General features: G+C 40.1%; 2 protein-coding genes across 3 annotated transcripts in view; both read left to right on the top strand.

Moving 5' to 3' along the window:
- The first annotated feature begins 225 nt into the window (after nucleotides 1-225).
- LOC110960685 (coiled-coil domain-containing protein 106-like) lies at nucleotides 226-9,657 on the top strand. The gene is given in 6 exon segments (XM_022208032.2): nucleotides 226-418; nucleotides 5,355-5,572; nucleotides 6,904-6,921; nucleotides 6,924-7,115; nucleotides 7,210-7,416; nucleotides 8,781-9,657. Coding segments are annotated over 5 exon segments (1,005 nt in total). The 5' UTR covers nucleotides 226-418; nucleotides 5,355-5,364; the 3' UTR covers nucleotides 9,161-9,657.
- Nucleotides 9,658-20,256: 10,599 nt separating this feature from the next.
- Nucleotides 20,257-24,977, top strand: part of myo3a (myosin IIIA) — a 71,952-nt gene continuing 67,231 nt past the window's right edge. For both annotated transcript variants that reach the window (XM_022208033.2, XM_051940602.1), the window contains exon 1: nucleotides 20,257-20,367. In XM_022208033.2, the coding sequence (XP_022063725.2) occupies nucleotides 20,339-20,367 (29 nt within the window). In that variant the 5' untranslated portion in view covers nucleotides 20,257-20,338. The remainder of the gene's footprint in view (nucleotides 20,368-24,977) is intronic.

Here is a 24,977-nt window from a genome sequence, read left to right as displayed (position 1 = left end):
TATTAACAAAATAGATTAAAAACAAAAAGCTGAATGTGGATTATGAATGTTTTCTTCTAAATATTCTGAAATAAAACGTGTTTTCGGAGCAAAATAGATCAAAATCTTCACATTCAGCAGCACATGTAGTGTCTCGCATTAAAGGCATTCAAATCACGTTGTGCTTTTCCTTTAATTAAAGCAGCAGTGAAGAGTCCCACTTTCCTGGGCGTCCCTGAACGCACCGCGGAGCTCCAGCCTCGTCCGTGTCGCCGCCCCTCTCAGACATGCCTGTTGTAGTCTCGCATTTTTACACTCGTCTCTGTTTATATTTTTTTGGAAAAACGGAGCGTTTTGCGCGAAGTAAGACTCGACCTGAACAGGGGACAAACTCGGACTCGTTCCCTTCGCCACTTTTACCCGCTGGACTCTCTTGAAGGTGCGTTTTTCTGCGTGTTTCTCTGCCTTTGTTGCTCCTTTGCTCCCCTTTTTAGCTGCTAATTACAGTCATTAGCATCCATCTTGGCAGCAGCTAATTAAAACCACAGCAAGGAGAGATGCTGAGCCCATTGTAGCCCCCTGAACACTACACATTTTTGCGTTTTTTAAGGTTTCTAACTTATTTTATGCTAAATATGCTTAGTAAAATTCTTCCCAAACACTGCTATGTTCCTATAATAAATAAATAAATACAGGGGAAGACAACAGGCCTGCGCACTAATGTTAAATTAAACCTTCATGTATCATGCAAATAAAATCTCTTTGAACTGGGGTGGTTGATTTCCATGGGAGTAATTGGCATATTAATGCCCTGTGTCAGTCCCTGGAAGCAGATTAATCACTGCAGCACTCACTCCCGTGGTTGTGTTTGGGTGCTGCAGCCTGCACATGTCAAGGAGTCAATCGTCATCTCCATGGAAACATGAAGGAAAACAGGCATGTTCACTTCCTGCAGACAGGTGCCGTTTCGTAAATTGCATCCAGGTATCAAGCACCTAAACGCACCGCCTTGTGTGCCTTCAGCCAGTGAGCATATTTGGTAACATAATCTTAAGAGGTGCACGAAACAACTAATACATGCTGATTGAATGCATGGATTAATGCAGATTTATCATGAGCTGCTTATGCTCAAATTTACCAACGATCACTTTAACTGTGAGTTTTACACATGAATGTTAATTTACTCACCATATGTAGTGCTAGACAACCTGTTTAAGAGTTAAAGGTCCCATATTTGCTGGGAAGAGGCAAAATGTGGGACCTTTAAATTGTATAAAGGCTCCATATTTTGCCTCCTTTCAATCTCACATGTTCTGAGGTTGTGTTTCTCTCTCTTTTTTTTAGCTAAAATATTGCAAAGATGGGTCATTTTACCATGACTTTTATTATGAACCACAGCTGAACTCACAAAGTACGAACTCTGGTGCAGTGACAGACTACTTCATCTTAATATTGCGCCTAAAACTTTCTGTGTCTGTAATGTGAAATGAGCTGTCATCTGTCATGCAATATGTTTATACTTGCACGAGACACCGCCATGTATATGAACTAACTGTGCAGGGGATTGTGGGTCAGAGTAGCCAAATACATACTGCAAAATCTGACCAAAATTGTGCGACATCTGTGCATTTTTAGTATGCTACATATGACGTAATATGAGTTGGGACATTATTCTAGTGTGCTATTTAGGATTGTAGTATGGAAATTGGAACTAACTTCTAGTTCTAGTCCTTTTGAAATGGCCTGTTTTGGTGTCTGTAGCTGTAAATGCTGCTGAGCTGTTGCTGTCCATGCCTCCTTCAGGAAGAAGACTATCTCTGTGCCCATAACTGAGCAAAGTAGTAGCAGCCGAAGCAGATGTGAATGAGTGTGTGAAACCAGGGCTTTCTATCGTTTCTAACCTCCCCTTTGATTCCTGAGTTTCTACATAAAAACTGAGTAAAATTCTGAGTTGATTGTAAATCCGGGAGAGCAACTAGATATAAAGTGGCTAGAAGAATGGCAGTACTAAACATCTTCATAGTTTTACAGCTTTAATTTTACATTTCCAAGCATTTAAGACACTTAAAGTGCAATAACAATGAATTTTCACCCTATGGGACCTTTATGTTTGTTAACAGAGAAACTTTGGGTTCCAACTATAGTAGAAATGAAAAATACTCTTCAGTTGCATTGTGGGAATGTAGGGTCTATAGCTTTTTGAACTTAATGGACTAAAAAAGTCACAATATCTCAACATTTTTTGCTTGGATTTTGTTCCACAAGTTTTTGTGTAGTGCTCTGTTAAGATAAGATAAGATAATCCTTTATTACTCCCCTTGTCCGGGGAAATTTCCCATGTTACAGCAGCATGTATCATACAGTAGAGCGACAATAAGCAACAGTAAACATTAATCATCACAGTAAACAGTAATCATAATAACAATCCCAATATTTTCAGGAGTGTAGGGTGGGAAAAAAAAGTGACTTATGGAATGATGAGAAGTACGAGAGACTCAAATAGTACAAGAACTGTGCAGATTATATGATAAAAGCCAATGTGATAGAGTCCAGTTTTGTTTTAACATCAGCCAGTGTTGCTGATGTTATAAAGTCTTATAGCAGATGGAATGAATGATTTGAGATAGCGTTCCTTCTTGCAGGTTAGGTGTCTCAGTCTACTGCTGAAAAAGCTCCTTTGAGACTTCAGTGTCATGCAGAGAGTGAGAGGGGTTGTCCATGATGGATGTGAGCTTTGCCAACATCCTCCTCTCACCCACCTCCTCTATGGAATCCAGGGAACAGTCCAGCACAGAACTTACCCTCCTCACCACTCTGTTCAGTCTCTTTCTGTCCGTTTCAGAGCTCCCTGCTCCCCAGCAGACCACTGCATGGAAAATAACAGACGCTACCACAGAGTAATACTGCCTTTATTACTTTAGCATAGAGTGACAGGTCACAGTGCAGCTGTTCATGCCTTGAAATGAATTCCTGCATTCAGGCGCTAAAATGATTCAGTGTCACATAAAGGAGTTGTTTGTTTGGCGACGGACCGCAGAAGAAAAACGAACCGAATTACGATTTCTGTATCTCGTAATTTTGACGTAGCATCTCATAATTAGAAGATCCGCATCTCACCAAAGATCTCGTAATTACAAGATCTTCATCTCTTAATTACAAGATACAGATCTCATAATTACAAGGTCCCAATCTTGTTGCTATGGAAACAGCTTCAGCCCAAGCTGCCAGCTGTTGATGGCAAACAAATTCACTGCACAGGACACCTGAGGTAAACTTAAAGCATCCTTTTAAAACTGTGACATCGTCTATAAGAAGAGAGGCTTCCATAATTACAGGATAAAAAAAATTACGTCTCCATTTTTATTCCCTTTGCAGATACATTGTATAGTTTATTTTAGTTCTTATGGTAGAGCGTTACCAGAAGCTTGTGGTCATGGGTTTGGATGTTTGGCTGTAATTCATCATTTCTGTCTAGAAACTTACCAGTGAGCTATTTTAGATTCTTTTTACAATATTAACTAAATGGCTCTTCTCAATGGTTATCTTCATTAAAGTAAAAAGGATGTCTTGTGTTATGTGAAGCCAAAATCAATGCATCTTATTGTAACTCTTAAGTATTCAACCCCCTTAGAAGTTTTCTTGTTTTATTGCTTTTTTTTAAACACTGAATCTATTTTATTTGGCTGTTTGACAAGATTCTTTCTTGTCAAAATGACAGCATATTTCTACATCGTAGTGTCAGCCCATCAAAAATAATAATGAATGACTAATGATGTAAATAATAATGTCAAATAAGAGATTGCATGATTTTTAAAGTGACTCCCCTAATTCAGCACCAGTTCCTGTGAAACCTCACAGTTTTGCAAAGAAGAATGGGGTTAAATGATAAATGTTAAATGATGTGTCCAGATGTGCAGGGATGATAGAAAGCCTGTCCGCACAGGTTCAGTCCTGTAGTTGCTGCCAAAGATTCATCTGCTTCATACTGACTTGAAGAGGGTGAATACTTATGCAGCTATATGCACTATATTTTTAATTAATTGACATTACTTTGGAGAAATCTGTTTTCACTTTGTTATGAAAGAGTCTTTCATTTTGTTTTTTGTTTTTTGTGAAAAAAAAAAACTAATTATATTGACCATGATTGAATATTGTAAAGCAGTAGAAAGAGGAAAACTTGCGGGGAGTGAATGCTTTTTATCAGCGTTGTTCCTCAGTACTTTATTTACACTGTACTTTTTTACACAGTACTTCCTGTACTGTTCTTTTTACATACAGTACTTTTTAAAGAATTTGTCAGATTTACATTTTCTATTCTTTTACTATCTTGTTGCTGAGTACTGTAACTCCATTCACCGTGTCAAACTCCCTACGTGTGTGAGCTCTCTTTGCAATAAAGACTTTTCTGATTCTAATGCACTTCTTCTATATGTTTGAAATGCTGGCAGCTAAAACAGGCTATAATTCAGAGGCTTGGTAAATTTTTCTAATCACAATATAATGCATACAAACGCATTCACAATAACATTCAGAACAATTTCTGAAGATGTGAAGAGTATAGAAGTGTCATTATTGCTTGAAATAATGCTTCAATAACCTTAATTAACTTCTAGAGACTCGGTTTTGTGATTACACTGTGGCCTAGTTTATAAAAGTTGGGTCACTTTGTTGGGGGAATAGTACATAGCTCGATTCGGGTCACTTATTTTTGAAATAAAAGCATTTTTTTTTCAATGAAGACAACATTATAACAAGATGACATGGTCATTAATATCCCCCACCACATGTGATGTCTATGAGTCTATAGCCAAAATAGTGATCAAGGGCCATAACTCTGTTAAATATTATCGCACAGGTCTCATTTTCGAACTTGATCAAGGTGTCCATGGTGTGAAGCTACACACTAAATTTCGTGATCCTAGCTGTAACAGTTTCCGAAAAAAGCTGTCCCCTTCATGTCGGACGGACGGAGGCCAAACCTATATCCCCTTTTCCACTTCGTGGAGGCGGGGGATAATAATCAGAGATAAAGTGTAGACATTGTTAATGCGGCTGATTTTTAATGGAATATCTCCATAGGGGTGCAGAGGAACATTTCCAGCAACCATCACTCCTGTGTTCTAATGCTACATTATGTTAGCTAATGGTGTTGAAAGGCTCATTGATGATCAGAAAACCCTTGTTCGGTTATGTTAGAACATGAATGGAAGTGTAAGTTTTCATGGAAAACCCCAAACCTTTGAGCATTGATGGATCAATGAATTCACTTGTTATGGATCTTGAATTTTGACAGTGTTTTTTTTTAGGGGGGTAGCCATGACATTGGGAAAACTTACATTCCAGCCCCTTCTAACCCACCCCTCATCCCCACTCAGGTCTGGAGAGATGTCATCGGTGTGGCAGCAGGAGCCGTCAGGTTACTCCCCCTGCGTAGAGATCGACTCCAGCTCCGTGAGGACCAAAGACCGACTCAGCTCTCCGGCCTGGTTGAAGCAGGAACAAGACGATCTGCGAATCATCAAGTGGGAGAATTTTCAGTCGGGAGCTTCGGCAGATGCAGTTCAGGACAACACGCCCAGCAGCGCCATGTCAGGTACGAGCAGCTCAGGTGGTGTCTGCTGCTTTTAGCTGGCCATGTGACATCATACGTAAAAATAAAGCTTGCTCAAAGGAGATCCGGGGAATATATATGTATATTTTTGTGGGGCTAAAGTTTTAGCTCTGAAATCGTAAATTAGTCTCCATAGTCGATAGTGCTGTGAGGTCTTGGCCATAATATGTGCTTGATTTAGGTGAAATTCCATAATTTATAATACCGTTGAGGGTTTTATTCCCTCGTGTAATATTTACACTTGTTTACTTGCATTCGTAATGACAATCGTAATATGTTTGACGTCATGAATGTGCTTTATAAAAACAATGTTTTGTTTGAAGCTATCTTGTTATATTGCATGCTTAGAATCTTATATATTCTATTATACCTAAGTGTGAGTGTAGTGTAATATATCATTGTATGTTTTTTTTTATTGTCGTTGCAAATGTGCAACTAAATTAGTCAATAAGCTCTTGGTGTGGAATATACAGAGTTCATAAATAAGCAGGAGTTGTTACTAGGTACTCTGGTCCAGACAGTCTGATTTTTCATTTCATTCAATGTTTATATTTTTTATTGTGATTTTCATTTTTCATTCCTTTCCGCAGCATTTTTCATTTCACAAATCATTTTCATTATTTATCTAATTTCACATGTATTCTTTGTAAAGCACTTTGTAATTTAGTTTTCTAAAGGTGCAACACAAGTAGTTATTATTATCTTAAGACATCAATAAACCACTGCTGAATTGTTTTTGGTTTTTGTTTTTTTTTTGCTTTGTGCAATGGACAAATTTGACAGCGTTTCAGTTAATAGATCAAATAGTTTCAGTAGTTTAAGCCCTTATTGAAGAGTCCTGTAGCAGAGTGTATATACTGACCACTAGTCTGCTGTTAACGCAGGACGGCGTGCAAAAGGTTGTTTTCTTACTCATTTTTTTGGTAATTGACCTTCAACTTGAACCAATATTTCTTTTTAATTGTGTGAAGATTCAGTCACATCCTGTTTTCTCTCATTAAGCAATGCAGTTACTACTACTTCCCTTTAGCATGTCTCATAGTCACAATTATAATGATTTATGTGTATTTATTGTGAATGAATTTCACGTGTTTTAATAACTACCACACAGACAAAGCACAAAATATATTGGCTAAACAAGGATGCTACACAACCCTTAACCACAAACGAAACAATGCCAGAGAAGCTTTTATTTTTTCACATGACTTAACTTTAACTGTGTGTTTTAACCCTTTTACAAATTGTATGTTTTTGTAAATTTCCCCAGTGAGGGATCAATAAGATTTATCGTATCTTATCTTTCCTTTTTCTAGCTGCCTCCCAGGTGGAGAGCCTCCCCCGAGGGTGCTGCTGACCATCACCAAGCTGCAGTGCATGCTGGAGAGCAAACAGGAGCGAATCGCCGCCCTGGAGCGGCAGGTGGAGGATCTGATGCAGGACCGCAAGTTCCTGAGGAGCCAGATTGAAAACCTGACAAGCAATCGCTCCATGCCGGCGTTTGCTTCACCCAGTCCAGTGACTGAAGGTCAGTGATCGAAGTAAAGTTGTATGTTATGTTTAAATGTACTGGATGCTCCTATTTACGTTATTTGTGTTTTTCTTTCTTTGACCACACACAGCTCCTAAACCGAGCAAGGTGCAGCACTCAGAAACCAAATCTCGAAAGAGAGAGAGAGCGTCTTCTACGTCCTCCGACAGCAGCGACAGCGGTTCAGAGGCGTCCGACTCATCAGAAATGTCGGCGGCTTCAAGCGAACACAGACGGAAGAAACATCACAAGGACAAGAAAAGATCAAAGAAAGGGAAAGACTACAGCAGGAAGAGAGGTAATAGTGGATTTCGTGATGTCCTGATAGCAATATTAAAGGTTTTTCCTGCACAGAGGAACTTTTTGGGCCCCCAAAGAGATTTTAGTCACCACGAACATTGTAAAAATTGAGAATTAGAAAAATATTTAACCAGTTTTGCTGAGTGGAGCAGCATTTATTTCAATGAAATCGACATTTTATTTAATATATGGTCAGAAATAAGCGGAAAATGCATAGATTTCTTTCAGAAAACCAAGTACAGATGCATTACTTCCCTGTACGTGGACCAATCAAGTTTGCAATAATGGATTGCCACCCCCCAAAGGCCCATTCTGAACCAGCAAAACCCCTGGTATCAGGTGTCAGGTCCAATATCTTAACTTCACTTTGGTTGAGCAAGTGGTAAAGGAAGAGAGAAAACACGACAAGCTCTGCTCTTTACCTCATTCACCAAAGACATTCCATGAACCTCTAGTAGTACCAACACAGTGCAGGCTTTAAAGAGGTTACCAATGCTACCAGCAGGCGTTAGCAGCAGCAAACTTTGCAGAAAATTCTGAGAAAGAGAGACAGAAAGTCCCGAGACAGTGACACAAAAAGTTGGTTGTCGATGACACAAAAGTTTGTTGCTTTATCAGCATATTGGAGCCCAAACATCCTCACATCACAGATGATTTTTTTTCAACAAAAATGCCTGAATTTGTAAAGAAAGCACATTGACAGCCTGTACCAGCCTGTTTTGTTCAAATTAATGCTGGTGCAGTCTGCAAAGTCATTTCCCTTTTATGGTTGTATTTTTATAGTAGCAATACTGGAATATTATTAAATACTTGTGTCAGCACCTAGATTTAAGCACTGGTTTGAAAAAAGATGGTATTGGTGCATCAGTACCAAGTTTAAAAGTTTTTAAGTGTCTTTCAAGACAAAATGGTGACCAATCAGTATCAGAAAAGCGAAGTCTGTTTGTGGATTGTGGCAATGTTGGAAACTGACAGACAGCAAAGAAACAGCCTGGTCCAACTTGGCAACAAAAAAAAAAATTAAATGATGCTGATTTAGATAAAATAAAACTCTATTAATGCTGAAGGAAATTCTTGTGCCAGATGTTGCTCAGAAAAAACAAATGGCATAACATTAAGAAATGCAGAGCCAAAAAAGTAGAAAAACAAGACACTGCTGAGATAAAGAAAAGATAAAATACATTTATAATGGAACAGTAAAGAAGTAATGTTGTTTATTATACTGAGGTTGTTTATAATATCTCACATAATGCTGATGAAATATTGCACAGGAAAATGAAATTAGACAAATGATGTAGTGAGTTAACGAAAAAGTTGAGTCAGCTTTTAATATAACAATGCCTTGTCTTTTCGTTCCTCCAGCTACCGGCGTCCAGTACGTCATCCACCGCTACAAACAAGTCCTGTCCGCCTTCATCAAGAAGAAAAGCATGAGCGAAGCCTTCCGCCATCTTGGAATCGACCGGAACACCATCGCCAACACGGCCTCGATCGCCGAGCTCCACCTGGCCGGCAAAGACATGGTCCCCCTGGTGGGCATGTTTCGCCAAGGAGAAGAGACTCTGGTCAGCTACGCCCAAAGGTGCACCCTGGTCATCGACAGCGACGCCGACCTCTCCAGGAGAATAGACCAGATGAAAGCCAACGGCGAGCTGCTGCCCATCTCAGGGAAAAGGCCGAGGGTGCTGCATTCTCACCTGCAGCAGCTGGGGGGCGCTGCAGAGAGCATTTTAATAGGTTGATGCTAATTTGTTTGCATTGAGAAGAAGTGGAACACAATGCCTTCACAGAATGATATTCCTTTGGTTTTATTTCCTGATCTGAACTGCTGGATTTATGTAGCATTTTCTTTAATTCTGCTTTTGTCTCGAGGGGACCAGAAATCTTTCAATGCATACATTCATATGTTCTTATAGCCATAAATAATTTATTGCAGCTGCTGGCAACAGTTTTTTAAATTTATTTAATATTACTTGTGTGTGTAGTAACAGAAACATCCACAAGATGGCAGCGCTCACATGTTAGATCATGTTTACAAATCACTTCTCTTGTCATTTCCTTCAAAATGGTGGATGGCCACTTTCCATTTTCCAGCACTTAAGTTTTGTGTTCATAGAGTTTGTGGGGGGGAAAAAAGAAGATTTTTATCATGTTGTGATTCATCTGCTGTAAGCTGAAGTGAGCGATGTGCAAACTGCATTTAACAAAGCAAGAAATGAAAATGCTCTTTGTTCATACAGAGATTTTCCTGCATTTCTTTTGTTTGTGAATGTCCTATACAGAAAAAAAAACACTATTAAGAGGACATTTCTGTGCATGAGAGGATATCAAAAGTGCTTGATCCCAAGAGCAATTATGGTAAAAGGCCTTTAAAGTAAAACAGGACCTGAATACTGAGACAGTGCGTTATAAGGGTCTGAGCTGTGATTGACAACAAATGCAATGTGATGCAGCACAGTTGTGTATTATGAGGATGTTTTGAGGTCTGTCTCTTGATGAGTGGGCATTAGTGGTTGTTTAGACATCTCGGTCCTTGGCCGATGGTAAGTGTCAGTGCAAAGTGTTGCCGTCGCCTCTTGTGCTGTTTGCTTTTCACACGGAGTGACAAATTACTCGTGCAAAGCCATTACAGGGGCTGAACCCGGGCTGTTTATCTTTGCACGGGACTCTGTCACTGTCACTCCCATTCGCACGGCCGGCTATCTGCTTTATCTTTCACATCCCAATCTGTCCGTCCCCCTACTCTCCCCCTCTGTTTTTTCTCCCCCACCCTCCTCCCGCCCTCCTCTTGTTATGAACTCATTCAGTCATTCCTCATTACGGTCCTTTTCTCCTTGTCTCATCTTCTGACCCAAAGCTGGTCAAAAGGTTTGATCGCGTAGACACATTTTTAAAGTTCTTCTCTCTCTCAGCTTCTGCACAGCCAGAGGGGACAGGTGCATGCTGGTCTGCTCAGCAGCATGAGGTGGGAAAAAAAGAGGGGTGGGTGTAGCTCTCTGCCAGCACTCATCTCTTCCCACCTCCTGAGGCATGCAGATGCCACTTCTGCTCTCCTTGTTACCAGATTTAAAGGCAGGGGTTTCTTACAAATCCTGAAATCTAAAAGAAAAGTAAGATGCAAGGTGTTATTCCTGTTTCCCTCTCTGCACATCACCTCGGTTGGTCAGCGAGCGTGAAAAATAAGGCAGCAAAGTGCAGCTGCTTGTGCTCCTGAGTGGCAACTGTGAATTCGGTGCTAATGACTCGGGGCGATGGAGCTCAGAGCTGAAGATAGAGATAGGATGTGGGCCTAATCGAGCCTGAAGCGTCCTCCACCGCCTCCCCCGGCTCTTTGACTCACACCACCGTGGGGCCGGCTGGGACTCCATTTTGTGCCTTTTCCTGGCTGCAGGTGCCACGTCACTGCGGAGGCTCCAAGTGCCTGATGGGTACAAAACTCTACCCCACCTCCTCCTTCCACCGCCTCCTCCTTGTCCACCTTCTTGCGCTCCTGACCTTGACTAAAAAAGAGCATCTGGACGTTCTCACAGAGAGCAGCTTGTAATAACCACCAATCACCGTCTTAATGGTGCAAGTAAAATGTGTTTGAAGTGGTGAGTTCAGATGGGCCGTGGTTATGTTTTGTTGTTATGCTGGCAGGGTGTGCCAGACCTGCTGCATAATAAATGCCTCAGACTTATTATATAAAGGATTACGAGGCTTGTAATGGAGGAAAAGAGCTCAGACGGGCAAAATTAGGGCCTGAAAAACAGCAAGTGCAATGTCACTATTACAGTTACTGAGATTATTGCCAGATAATCAGCAATCAGCTTGCGTTGGCATTTGATTTAGCTTATTGTTTTGGAGGCCAACAGATTTGAAATGGTCTAATATTTGGCATCCTGAAGAAACGAGGTAATAACGACATATTAGGTTTTTTTTTATGTGTGCATGTAACAGCTTGTTTGAGACACAAATACCTAATTCTGGTTGTCTTTTTCAACTTCTGCGATAAAGTGCAAAGTATTTTTTGATCATCTTCTGTTTTGCAATGATGACAAGAATAAGTCAGTTTAATGTTTTGGTTAATACACCAGTTCCTCTTGCCAAAAGTTAGATTATAAGGTTGATGCCAAGAACATGATTGTACAGTACATCAGCTGCTTAGCTTAGCTTAGCACAAAAACAGCCAAAAGGGAAAACACTAAGCTTTGCGAGGCAGGTTAAATCTCTGGAATCACCTTCAAAACAAGACTCGAGGGCACCCAGAAAGTTCGAGCATGTTCCGTCCATCCTTGTAAAACCTCTTTCAGGGCAGTTTTTGGAGGAAAGAAAAACTGTTGGGGAAGGTCCTAAAAAAGTGTTGTTGACACTGATCGGTTAAACTCAAAGAGGCACTAAAATAAAGCATTTGTAGTAGAGTAGCAACCTTCTCCACTCAAGCATCATCAACAATGTAAAATTAAACATATAGGATAACATAATGGATCCTTCATTGTTCTGAATCCTATATTTTCACAGAACTGTAGTTAAGCCCAGAAACGACACTATTTGTTGTTGTTCTAGCACACTTGAAGTTATAATGTTGCAGTCAGAGTTAAGAGAAAGCCTGAAAGGACCAGTGATAGGCCCGGTTTTTGTAGAAGTTTGCACCACATTGTTTTTGCCCCAGCACTGGAAAGGAACCTAAGCTGTTAACTCTTGTTTCCAGTCTTTGTGCAAAGACAAATTGGATACAGAGGACTGTTGGTTTGGTCTAATTTGTCAGACACTGAAAAAAATATACAGCTCTGTCCATGGGTAACAATTTTTTAAATTTTTTTATTTAATTAGAATAATATTTTTTTCTAGACATAATAAAATATCTGTTACAACCCCAAGGATTAGGAAAAGGAAAGTGACATGTTTTTGGTAAAATAAAGTGAATTATCATCAAAAGTGTTTAGATTTGACTAAATGAGGAAATGATGCTGTTAAATAAAGGTGTGAGCATATCAGCTAGTGTCTAAAACTAACTCAGCCCACAGGTAGTTAAACTAATACCTAAATATGCATACAATAAGGTTATAAGGACATTAGGGTTGGTGAGGTTTTTGTTTTCTTCCGTTTCTGATTGCTTTCACATGATTGGACAGTCCATAAAGGTTTGCTCCAATCAGACTCATCGGTGCATCAGGTAAGCCACGCCCCAGGAAGTACAGCCAATCTTGTGCAAAGGACGCACTTTCTAATCTGCATGCTAAAAACAACACTACAAAAGCGGGTAAGACAGCGGTGCGAGAATAAAGTGCGACTATGATAAGTTCTCATGCGTTTTAGTGAGTTTTAGAAGTGTCTTTCAGTGTTTCTTGTCACTTTAAACAGAGCCATGCTAGCTGTTACCCCTGGTGGCAGTGTTTTTGGAAAGTTACACTGGAGCCAGTTAGCCTCGCTTGGCTGAAAGCTCGCTTAATTATGTGCAAAGGTAACAAAACACTGTCATTTTTACCTTATTTTTTCATCAACTGTAATGTATTTCAGTGAGCTTTGACACAGCTGCTTGCATGTGTGTTTTATTTATATCTAGCTTTGCTAGCTGTTCCTAGTTTTTGTCATATGCAAACCTAATAGGCTTGAGCTTAGATGTTTATAGCTATAAATGTCCTCTTTTAATTCTCAGTAAAAATAGCAAGTTTCCTTAAAAAAATTTAAACTTTTGCCAAACTGGGATATTTTTGTCATTTTGACCATCATGCCTGTTAAATGTGTTTCGAGATTAAACAAACTACAATTCGATTTTAAACTTTAGTAGCCCAAACAAATTAATGCATAACCCAAATCTCCTCTTAAATTTAAATTTGTTAGTATCTCCACTATGTCTGCAGGAAGTGTCTGGTGTTTTGGATCAGTAGTAGTGACAGGATCAAGTTTTAGACTCAGTGATACATCCCCCTCCGAGCAAAAAAATGTCACTTCATAACTCGAGGACCTGACAACACACCAGTAGTCATCAGTTACTCATGCTTAGCCGTGCATTTAGAACGCGCATCCTTGAGGACATTCGGTGGCATTTTCCTGTGGCAGGTAGTCTGCACAGAAATAGGATGGGAAAATGCTTTCACAGATTTGAATTGAGTTGATTTGTGTGTGGGTTTGAGCTTCTTCACCTTTCATTTGCCCTTGGTCCTCCTGCTAATGAAATCTCAAAATAAACTGCTGGCTGCTAAAAAAGAAAAAAAATGGGTCAGCGCACCGATGTGACGCCAATTCAATACAAAAGCATCAACTAGTGCATTATGGGTATTTACCCCTGTGGTAGAATTGAGGTGGGGGCCGGAGTCTGCGCACTGGTGGATGCCTATTCTTGTCCTTTTTTTATCCGCAGTGACATGACAAGCTGGTTGAGCAGTCAACAACAGTTTTTGTTGGCGTGTTGTCATAGTTTCAATTTTAGCCATTGACTGGACATATTTTTGTTCTTCCAGCTGTTGTGTCTAATCCACTCCCTGAGACCCCTGGATGATGATGAGGTTGGTTCAGTGTACACTATCGAGCTGCTGATAGGAGAAGCACTAGAGGACAGTGTTGTTGTATCCAGTACATACTGTTCTTTTGTTTGTGTGGCCAAACGCATCATGCAGACACTCCTCACTGATTAGATTAAGTCTGATGGGTTAACAGCACATCAGTGTAGGGTTACTCTCATTATTAAATGCATATTTAAGTCAATGAAACATAGACACATGCTTTACCAATACCCTGAACAGACAAAAGGCCATGCTTGCGATATCATTTTTCAGTTTTCAACCCTCAAGCTGTCCACGTCTGCAAATAAATCCAGCCAGTGAAGTAACTGTAATTAATAAGACTTCTCTTGGCAATTATAGAATAGATAAAAAAAAGCAAAGATGCTAATCTGAAGCCACAGAACCTCTCCACAATGACAGGCTTTCTGCCAGCGCCGCTCGATCAACAAGTCTTGAGGTATTGCTGGTGTGCTCTCCATCTGGCTGCCACTGATAAGAACTTACTGGGGGCTGCTGGATAATAGTCTCGCAAGCTTAAAAGCGCAGAGGGGGGCATAATGTATTCTGGGGGAATCCAGCAAGCAGGACCCTATAAAGCAAACCTCATCTCCCCCTTTTGAGCACATTTGGGCAGAGACGGCCCCTGCGACATAGGGCTGGAGACGGTGGGTGGGGGACATCATGCTGTTTTAGTCATGATTTGCCTTCAGCGTGATTTTATTCCCGGAGAAACAAGATGGCTGTCACAACATACGAGGTGCATCTCTTGCATCTTTACACTGTAATAATCATTTTATTTAGCTCCCGCTATGTGGCTGAACTACATTAAAAACGATATTTTTCTGCACAGGACACCTCCACAGCAGGGAAATATGTAAAGCTGGTATGACCTCTATTTTCAGGGTCAGAGGCACTGGCAATTTTTTGGGTTGAACTTCCCCCAGGTGTCCGCAGACAGACAGGGGCTGCCTCCTGAGAGTGCAAAAGAGCAAAAAATGATAAATGGATGTTTGCTGTAGGCTCGAATAGGTTGTTTGTAATGTCTGACCAACTGTACATCGTGTATATTATAGGGGCAGCACAAGCAGCAGTGGTCACTTTGTGAATTTAAATTCTGGCACAAGCTTCTGAGGCAAAAAGCAAAAATGTAAAGAACAATCAAATTAATCTGCCTAAGAATCCATTTGTGAGTAAGGTTTTCCTCCATCTTCCCTATACACTAGTAACTTGTCTCGTGTCAGGAGATGATGGTATGTGACGTAGAAGAAAACGCAAGAGGACAGCATGAAGGAACCCCAACCCCACCCTCCAATCCTGTTGGTTATTCATCCAGTGACGCAGGGCGAACCAGACGTCTTTGGCACAAAAGACCAAATCATTCGAAGGGGGAATGGATGCAGGCGGACACACAAGTCAGACAGTAAATGCATCACAATGTGTTTCACAGTGTTTGCAGATAACTGGAGATGAACGTAAATGTGCAGCATCATCCCGGTGGCAGTGGTCTATCTCTTGGGCGTGTTTCAGCAAGAGAAGATTGCTTGATTTGAAAGATTCACAGTCCTGTGGGTCCTCGAGGTTAATGGCAGGGGGAAAAAAAAGTGTGTGGCTTTAAAAAGAAAAAGAGAGAGTGGGAGAATGAAATGAGTAAAACGCCACTGGCCATTAACTGCCGATCATAGCTGTCATAATATGTGGAAACAGACAGATGGGAGGTTTGGCCGTAAGGGAAATGATTTGACTGGCTTCCACGATGATAGCCTCGTACGACGAAGTGGAAACTTGGTGGGAAGGACATGTTTGGGGATATGATGGTGACTGCATGACACACCAGAAATGATCTAATTGCCCCAGCATTGTCTGCTTTTCTGTTTTGTGAGGCAGGGATTTGGACAGATTAGGAGAAGCTGGGCTTTTCTGTATTCTCTTCTACTTGACCTCTATTATGATAACAGCTGTTAATTACACAGTGCTGGGTTTCCCAATGAATCTGTACACATTGCATGCCCCCTCCCCTGCATTTTTCTTGTCCCTTTATAGTTTCATACTGCATGCATCTGTGGTGTTGTTGTTTTTTGGGTGTGTGAGGTGTCTGTCTGTTTACCCAGATTTACTTTGGCTGTGAATGTACGCTAAACCTGGCAGCACTTCTGAACACGGAAAATCATGTCTGCAGCCATATGGAGCAAAAGCTGATAAATCAGTGTGCTCAATATGTTTGCTCCATCAGGGAATTCCAGCACGAATAAGCTGAGGAAGGGAAAACTCAAAGTGAAACTCTGGAGGTTAACTAAAAAGTCAGACCTGTTTTTATTTAAGAGTCAGTTAAGCTGGCAGTGGCCTGATTTGTTAGCAGAGGGGAACGGAAAAACACAGCAGCTAGCCCTGAACATAACATCGATCCTGATTGGAGCATTGGAGTTGTTTTTTTTGTGTCCATCCAGATTGCATGACTTCTTAGTGTTTAAAACAAGTAAAGAAGCCTAAATACAGTTACATAAATCGATAACTCTGTGTCCTTTATCTAGCTGCATGATATTGTACTTCAGTGAAATATGAGATTGTGGAAATAATTTGGCAAATCAGTGCAGTCCTTCTTTTTAGCTGTAAACCCACATTTTTATCCTTTGACATCATCCTTATTAAGTCAAGTCTACTTTTACCCGAACTTCAAGGGATGCTAAAACAGAAACTGACAATCCGACTCATAAAAGCAAGGGAGAGAAATGAATACTGAAGAGCAACAGCGGGCATTTGCATCACGGAGTTATACAACTCTTCTCCACTGGTTAACAGGACAAACTCTGTTTTGATGATGAGTCACTGCTGGTTCTGTTCAGCATCATGTCATGAACCCTGCTGATTGTACTTAACGTGGGATGGCAAGGGAGTGGGCAGAAATGGTCAAAAGATGTTTATTGTACTCACTGTACTTTATGTATTTAATGCACTTACTGAAATGCCAGCACCGGAGGAGTTTCAGCCATGCCAGCGATGTAGCTCTAAGTATGGCAGTGTTGGTCTGTCAGTTGATCTTTTTCGATGATTTACCTTGAAATCTGCTACAGACAGTCAGGTTCCCTCACACAATGAATTGTGTTAATTTGATAACTTAATTTAATTTTTCACCCTTCATTAAATCAAAAATGTATCCCCTTAGCATGCAAGTTTCCCTTTTTCTTTTCTCATTAGTAGCTTTAAGGTAGTTTGAGTCATCTTGGTCCTCACAGAATCCAACACTTCATTACCTCTGTGAGTTGGTTACAGTGAGGAAAAAATAAGCTAGATTTGGATGCACAGAACACTGACTGCCTATTCATCCATTTAACAGATCTACTCCAAGCTCCCTCTAGTTGTCCGAGTTCCTTATACTAGGAAGGAAATTCATTTCGAGTGCTTGTTTCCAGAGTCTCAGTCTTTTAGTCACTACCCAGATCTCATGACCATAGATGAGGGTTAAAACGTAACCCGGCTAGTAGAGCTTTTCTTTCTTCCCTTGACGGCCCAGTACTATGCTCGTATTACTTCTGACCTTGTCCCAACCTGTCCCACCAAGATCCCACGATGTTTAAGTTCACTGGTTTGCAGCAGAGAACCATGGCTTCTGACTTGGAGCTGCTGACTCTCACCCTGGTACTCTACACTTGGTTGCAAACCTCTTCAGTGTGGAATGGCACTCCTCGATGAAGCTATCGGAACCGCATCATTTGCAAAAAAAGCAGAGACTCAGCTCTTTGGTCCACAAACCAAACACCCTTCTCACCATGGCTGCACCTTGAGAATCATCCATCCATCCTCTTCTGCTTATCCTGTTTCAGCTCACGGTGGCAGCAGGCTAAGCAGGTCATTTCCAGATGTCCCTTTTCTGTGGGTTCCCAGGGTGTTCTCAGGCCAGATGAGATATGTAATCCCTCCAGCGAGTGCTGGGTCTACCCTGGGGTCTCCGTCCAGTTGACATGCCCAAAAACCTCAGAAGGAAGTTCCCTGGGAGGCATCCTGATCTTGACGATCCTGTTCATGAATATCACAAATGGGATCAGGAACGAGGAGCAACGTTGGCTAAGTCCAACATCCACCACAAACATGTTTGTGCAGAGAATACAAACACTTCCACTTTGGTTAGATAAATACAAAATGTCTTGTAGCAGCAGCCCCCATACCTCAATCTTCTGCAGTATCCCCCACAGGGTCCCTTGTGACAAAGTCCTAGGCCTCCTCCAAGTGGACACACATGTGGACTGGTTAAACATTGACTGTCTGTTATGAAGGTAATATGTTTGAAATACTTGACCAGACAACGTATTTATTGATAATTAACAAATGCTAGCATGTTAAACATTAAGATGGTAAACATCTTCACGCTAACATAATCACTGTGACCAGAGGGTATAATTCAGCTCAAAGACCTTCCAAAAATTGGATAATTGGACTTTAAATTCCCTCCAATATCCACACGCACTGTGGTTATTGTGCTGTATTCGCTCATAGAATACAATTAGTTCAACATAATTTGAATGTCACGTCTCTTGAATAGGTCAAATTAACATTTGCAGAGATGCTGAGGCTGCTATGAACAAATCTCTCAAAGAAGCCCCATGCTAAGATCTGCAATTATAGAGATCAAAATGAGAATTCAATTTTTGTATGTCAAAGGCTGCTATAAATACACTGTCATTCATCCGACACATCACACATCACACAACCCACAACAAATTCATTAACATCACATGCAAACCAAGGCTCATGGAATATTCCAAGATTAGGCATGTATGTTGAGGTTGTGTTGCATTGAACTGAATTAATTTATAGCAACTGTTATTTTTTTTCCTCCCAGTTTCACCTCAAGGCATGTTTTCCTTCACAGTTTAAATAACCCAACAAATAAGGTGATAAGCTTCACACAGCACTGTCCTCCGCACAAATACCAGTGAACGGAAAATGGACTCACTGAGAATACAAATTGTGTACTCTCTTCTCATTCTTGTAAAAAAGCAGCAGCAAAGTGTCCCAGGATATGTGCAGAATCAGCTAGGTCAGCTGAAGAAATCTAGCCAATTGGAGCCTCGTGCATGTATATGGTCTAACCAATGATAGCCTAATGATCTTCATATCAACTGCACAATCCCAATACTCATTTCAGTGGCTCATGATATGCTCTATACCACAGCTGGGGAAGTCACGGCCCAGTGGTTTGCCACAATGGCAGCCAGTCATTGACGCCAGCCATGGGGCCTGTCAGGCATTCACACCACGTACCTACGGCCACAATAGCCTCATCAGTAGCCTTATTCAATCAGTCTTCACAGACGGACTCGACTCGGGTGCTGCAGACCCAGCCAGCCGTCCACTGATCTGCATCACAGAGGCATCAACAATCGGAGCGTCCCTCCTTAAATCTCCTTGAAGTGATCTCTGATTTCTCCTGATTGTGTCCGACACTCTGCCATTATTCCACTCAGCACTTTAAAGTCTGATCATGTGATTAGTACAGCAGAGGAAGGGACAATGGCACAGTGTTAGACTGTTTGTATGGATTGTTTTAGCGGCAGTGTACAAAATAGGCGGGCGAGGAAAGATGTTTGAGTCAAAAGTTTTGAATAGACGAGAAATTCAAGCTATTTGCATGCATGTTTGCCTTTCTGACCTTAAAATTGAGGGCAATGAGACACCAGGACGCAAAATCAGCTTCATTTAAGTCATTCGGACTTGAATTAACCTTGTAATGGTGGTGCAGAACAGACACAGCAGGATGTGCTTGGTGCAGCATCGATGGTTACAGAAGCCATATGAGGCTGGTATCGATTCCCACATGCCACATACAAAGAGTGCGAGGCTGTGGTAATCAATATCCTTATCAATCAATCAATCAATCAACCTTCATGAATTGCTGCTTGCCCTTCAGACCAGTGTATCACCACCAGAGCAAAGATACTGTCACACATACAGAGGTTTGCAAATATTTATGCTCTTTCCAAATCTCTCTACTTTAACTTGAAGGCCTCCAGGAGCTACTGAGCATCTAATCTTTTTATTTTTTGTGTGCATTTAAGTTTCTTTTTCTTTTCAGTCTGAAAGTGAAGTTGAAGTCACGTCCACTAAAGCTGCTTTGAAGAAGTAAATTAATTCTCAAGTTCATTGTTATGGGACCTTGTACAGGTATTGATCAAACTGCAGCAGCTGTAAATTGGATAATCTCAGTTTATTTTCCTTTTATATACCGTAGAATGGCAAAAAGCCGCAAAAAATCACATTGCAGAGATATCCATATAACAATGCAGGGTTTAATGAGTGGGCTAGAGGAGACGAAGCTGAATGACTTGCTCGTCAGTCCAGTGCCACTTCATTTTCAACAACATAATTGTACTCAACCCTTACACTGCTCTGAATCCATAACACATTTCACAAATTATCTGTCAGCAGAGTACAGCTGAAAACATGTCTGAAAGCAGCTTCTTTCATTTCAGGTAAGGTGCTTTGTTTAGTAAATAGCTTGAATGTTCAGTTTAGTTTTAAAATTATGAGGCCTGGTTATTGTGTTGTGTGTCTTAAAGTAGTCGTAGATGCATATCTGAGGAATTACTCTGTTTTCTACATGGCTAATGCATGAAGAACTACAGGACTTATGTAGCCAGACTGTATATTCATGTGTTTGAAGGACCAATTTTTTTTTTCTTGACTTTTACATAACTACCCTTGAATTACCATATTCTTTGATTATTCTGCTCAAATTCATGAAAATTTATGGTCTCTAGATCTTCATTTTGTAAAAGTTCTATTCAGTTTTAAGCTTTTGTGACTTTGACATAAGCACACGAACCGCATCAATCTAGGAGGATGTACTGTTCCGTACAGTATGCGAGACGGATTATTTGATTACTCGCAGCCATCTTATGTGTGTCATAAGATGAGATTTCTCCTCAGTACAGCATCAGTCGGAGAGGATGATTTTTCATGGTGTTGATACTAGTGGCTCAGAAAGCAGCAGAGCACTATGTAGGTTACCTGTCAGGGAATTAAGCCTATTAACTGCTTATGTAACTCATCACATATTTGGCTGTGTGTGGCGCACATGGATTCTCATCCAATATTTCATATGTGCTATTTTTATCTAATATTTTATATAAAGATGGTCAGGAGTAAGTTCTTATGCAACCAAGATATGTAAAATAAATTTGCACTGCAGGTTTTGCCAAAAGAATGCTAATGGTTTAATCCTGGAAAAAAACGGTTTTAGTCAGGAAACAATGTCTTATTTGGAAATTTCTTTCCCATAAATAACCATTTTTCAATCAACTATACACAGGCATGATTAAATCTGTACCTTCATTTCTTGAAAGCTTTTTCTAACCATTACCATGTAAAGGTTTTTTGAAGTATGTGTAGCCTTTAATTTCGTGGCAACAGCATGAAGCTTGCAGTTTTGAGAGACTTTTCCACTGCAGGAACTTGGGGGACATTTTAGGGGAATCTGAATGTGCATGTTCCAACTGCAGGAACTTCCCCTGTAGAACCTGTTTCAGGACTGGGGAGAAAATAAAGTAGCTACTCTGGGGTCGGTAATTGTGGTGGTGAAGTCGAATGCTAATTGGTTAAACTCTTCTGCCCTCTTGATGTCCTTGTTTGAGCAGCAGTCTTCTCCTCTTTAACATGCCATTAACAACTTAAAATCTGCTCTACAAGCTAACATAGAAAACCTTCAGTGTTCTATTTCCTACATTCTCACAGAACTAGAGTTGCCTGATGGCCATTACTCTAAATGCTTGTCATTTTGTGCCTGCCTCAAGTTCCTTAAGTGGAAAGTGGCCTGTTGGCAATGCTAATATGTTGACATAGATATGTTTCCATCTAATATCAGGGCATTAGCATGATAGCACATATATAGCTAATCAACCCTCAACAACTCGACACAAACGCTGTACCAGATAGGTCTAGGGCTGAATTCCTGATCCAGTATACTCCTGTAGATATTGTGTTATGAAACAAACTATCAGACAAATCAAAATTCTAATCTGACAACAGTCCTAAAAGAGAAATTAAAGGGATGTTGATGTTTTCAGCAAATTTGTGACAATAGATCAGTTGATAAACTTCACTCAAAATCAGGAAACTTTATAGTGGTGCAGGCAGAAAATCAGGAGATAATGACTCATTAGGGATCATCTTCCAGCAACTATGAAAATCTATTCATTTGGGTGTTGATGTTTTGCTGGATAAGTGAATATTTTGGCTTGCTATAGTCAAAGGGTTCAACCTCTGGGAACCATGAAAATTGGTACGAAGTTTCATGGCAATCCATTCGTTAGTTGTTGAAACATTTCAGTCCAGACCAATTTATGAACTAGCATTACCCTCCCTAAATGGACTTCATGGATTCTCTTTCCCTTGAAGTATGTCCTGGACAGGACAAAAAGCAATATTTTTTTCAAAATTATCATTTTGCTTTATAGATGTCTCCAAGCATTTGTATGTTTCTGTTCTGCTACTGGTGAAAAAGTGCGACGGGGGCAGGGAGAGTCTCCACACTGAGCTGGCCTACGCCCACTCTAATCATACGGCTATTATGGTCATCAGTGCATCTCCATTCTTGGTCTTGGTTCAGCATCAAGGAGCCATTTGTAAAGCAGCAGAGCAGGAAATGAGGTTGGTGCACTGCAGTCGCCCGAGCCTGGAGGATGTGCTTGAGGGAGCCACACTTAAATCGGCACGCTGATTACGCAGGGTCCCTCCCAGACAAACGGGGTGGGGGTCATCACTAGGGGGATGGGGTGAGGACGGAATTCACAAAGTGGTGGTAATGGACAGAGACATCACTGGTTCCCAGATTTATTATTGGCAAGAAACCAGGTGCCCTGAAGCGAAATGATTGATGAGACTTTATGGCGTGGTCAAAGCACTGGGCCTACTGTAGTTCTGCCTTTAAAAGAAGAGAATGCAGTCCTTTTTGAAATTGAGTTTTTATTGGGTGTTATATTCTTCATCAATCTTTGAAATCTCATTCGTTTTGTTGTCCATTTTTCTGGTCCTTTTCCTCCTTCTTCTTGCAGTCTGCCATAATTTTAAATCAAATCAAATCAACTTTATTTATATTGCACTTTTCATACAATACAGTAACACAAAGTGCCTCACAGAGGATAAAAACAAGAACAACACAATATAAAACACTATGAAAAACCCGAAACCTCCCACCCCCCACAAATACACACACAGATGAGTCATTCCATGTCAATTCAACAAATGCACCACTTTCTCAGATCCTCCCAAAAATTTTTTTGGGCTTTATTTGGGTAATTTTATGAACAAATGCAAAGTATTATGGTTATAAACATACAGTATAAGCAGTAATGATCTAATCTAATACCCATAGTCAGTCCAAACTTAATCCTCGCCTATGATTTTAGGGTTTTAAACTACTAAAAAAGCAATTTATACTCCTTTTACATGGTCAGAATTTTTTCCCCTTCCAAAACTTTTACCCTTCTGGTGAGAAAAGTATAGAAATGAATGAAAATAAAAAAATACTGGACTGTGGAATTTCCCAAAATATCCTTATTATTTCATGGGCGACTTTATTTTGGGTTTTTCATGCCTCTATTTTAGGACTTATTCTTGTGAAAAGACATTGAAAGAATGAATTTTCTTCTTTACTAATGAAAGTTGCATAAGGTAAAAGTTTTAAAACATTAAAATAAAGCTTATTTATTGATTTATAGGCTGTTGAACTCAGGTGTAGACCCAAAATAGCCTAACTTTAGGCATTAAAAAGTGCATGTGGGATACATGGTACGCGGTTCAAATTTTTTTGGAGGAACTAGTATGTGTGAAGTATGTGTGAACTTACTTTCATATTTGTTTCTTGTGCCAAAGATGAGCAACTGCTGAATCAATTTACTATACATTTTGATCCTCGTTTTTGTTTTTAGGAACCATTTACATGACCAACTAAAGATGAAAGATGAATCTGAAGCATCAGCATCGTAGTATAAGTTACAAAGGGCATATCTGAAGTTAATTATTATATAGACATTGTTTTTCTTTCATACAGTAACTGAATAAGAAGAAATGGCATCACTCCCAGACTGCATTCTCAGGACAGCCTCGGTATCGTATTTGACTTATCAGCTGAATTTGAAGATTTGCAAGTGAAATTCATGCACCCAAAAGGTCCCAGCAAGAAGTTCACATGGCCTAGAAAGGATGACGTAGTGTGGGTGCCTACAGCCCACATCCTCTGTCCAATCACTGCTCCTTCAACACGCCGTGGTGGACAGTACCACATATCTGGTGCAGATGATGGCCTGATTTCAGAGAAATTCAAGCAGTTCAAAGGACAGAAATAGTGGTGTGATAAGTTGGGGACAAATTACATGTTTTACATGGGACCTAAGGCAATATAACTCATTTTAACTGCAATATATTAGTTAGAATTCCTAAAAAAACGCCTATAAACATAGTGCATTTCTTGGTTAAATTGGCCATGAAGGATTCAAGAAACAATGTTGATACTTCAGATATCAATTATTCGGATGTTTATTGTTATACAGACAAAGTTTCATGTTTCTACTCCATGTCCCACATTGGTTTCTGTGCCAATATATGTATGGTGTTTTTCAGTCTGTTTCATAAATAGGCATCGTTTTGAGGTCTAAGGAGACTAGCTAGCTCTTGGATATTTTTAGGTTAGAGAGAACTTTTAAGGTACTTTGAGATTTTTATAACATATGAACCTTGTTACTTATTAAAATTTGTGAAAAAAATGCCTAAATTCTTGAAAAATGCCATTTTCGCCAAATTTTTAAATTGCCCTGTACCACAGAGAAATGGGTATATTCATTCCAAATTTTTTTTTCCTGCTCTATTGTTAAGGTGTTTGAACCCTTCAGATCACTTGTAAGTCTATATCATCAGTCAGTTCCCAGTATTATCTTCCTAAATCAAGCCTTTCTACCTAACATATCAATTTCCGAGTGGAAAAATAGGGATTTAAATATTTTATAACTTAGCAAATAGCAATCATATGATGTTAAAACTTTGCAAGTAATCTATTCTTATGTTGGGATAGTTAAAAAAAAGTTTG

The sequence above is a fragment of the Acanthochromis polyacanthus genome, chromosome 20 (genome assembly GCF_021347895.1).
Source record: "Acanthochromis polyacanthus isolate Apoly-LR-REF ecotype Palm Island chromosome 20, KAUST_Apoly_ChrSc, whole genome shotgun sequence".
NCBI classification, from domain to species: domain Eukaryota; kingdom Metazoa; phylum Chordata; class Actinopteri; family Pomacentridae; genus Acanthochromis; species Acanthochromis polyacanthus.
This window is presented reverse-complemented; position numbering and strand designations above follow the sequence as displayed.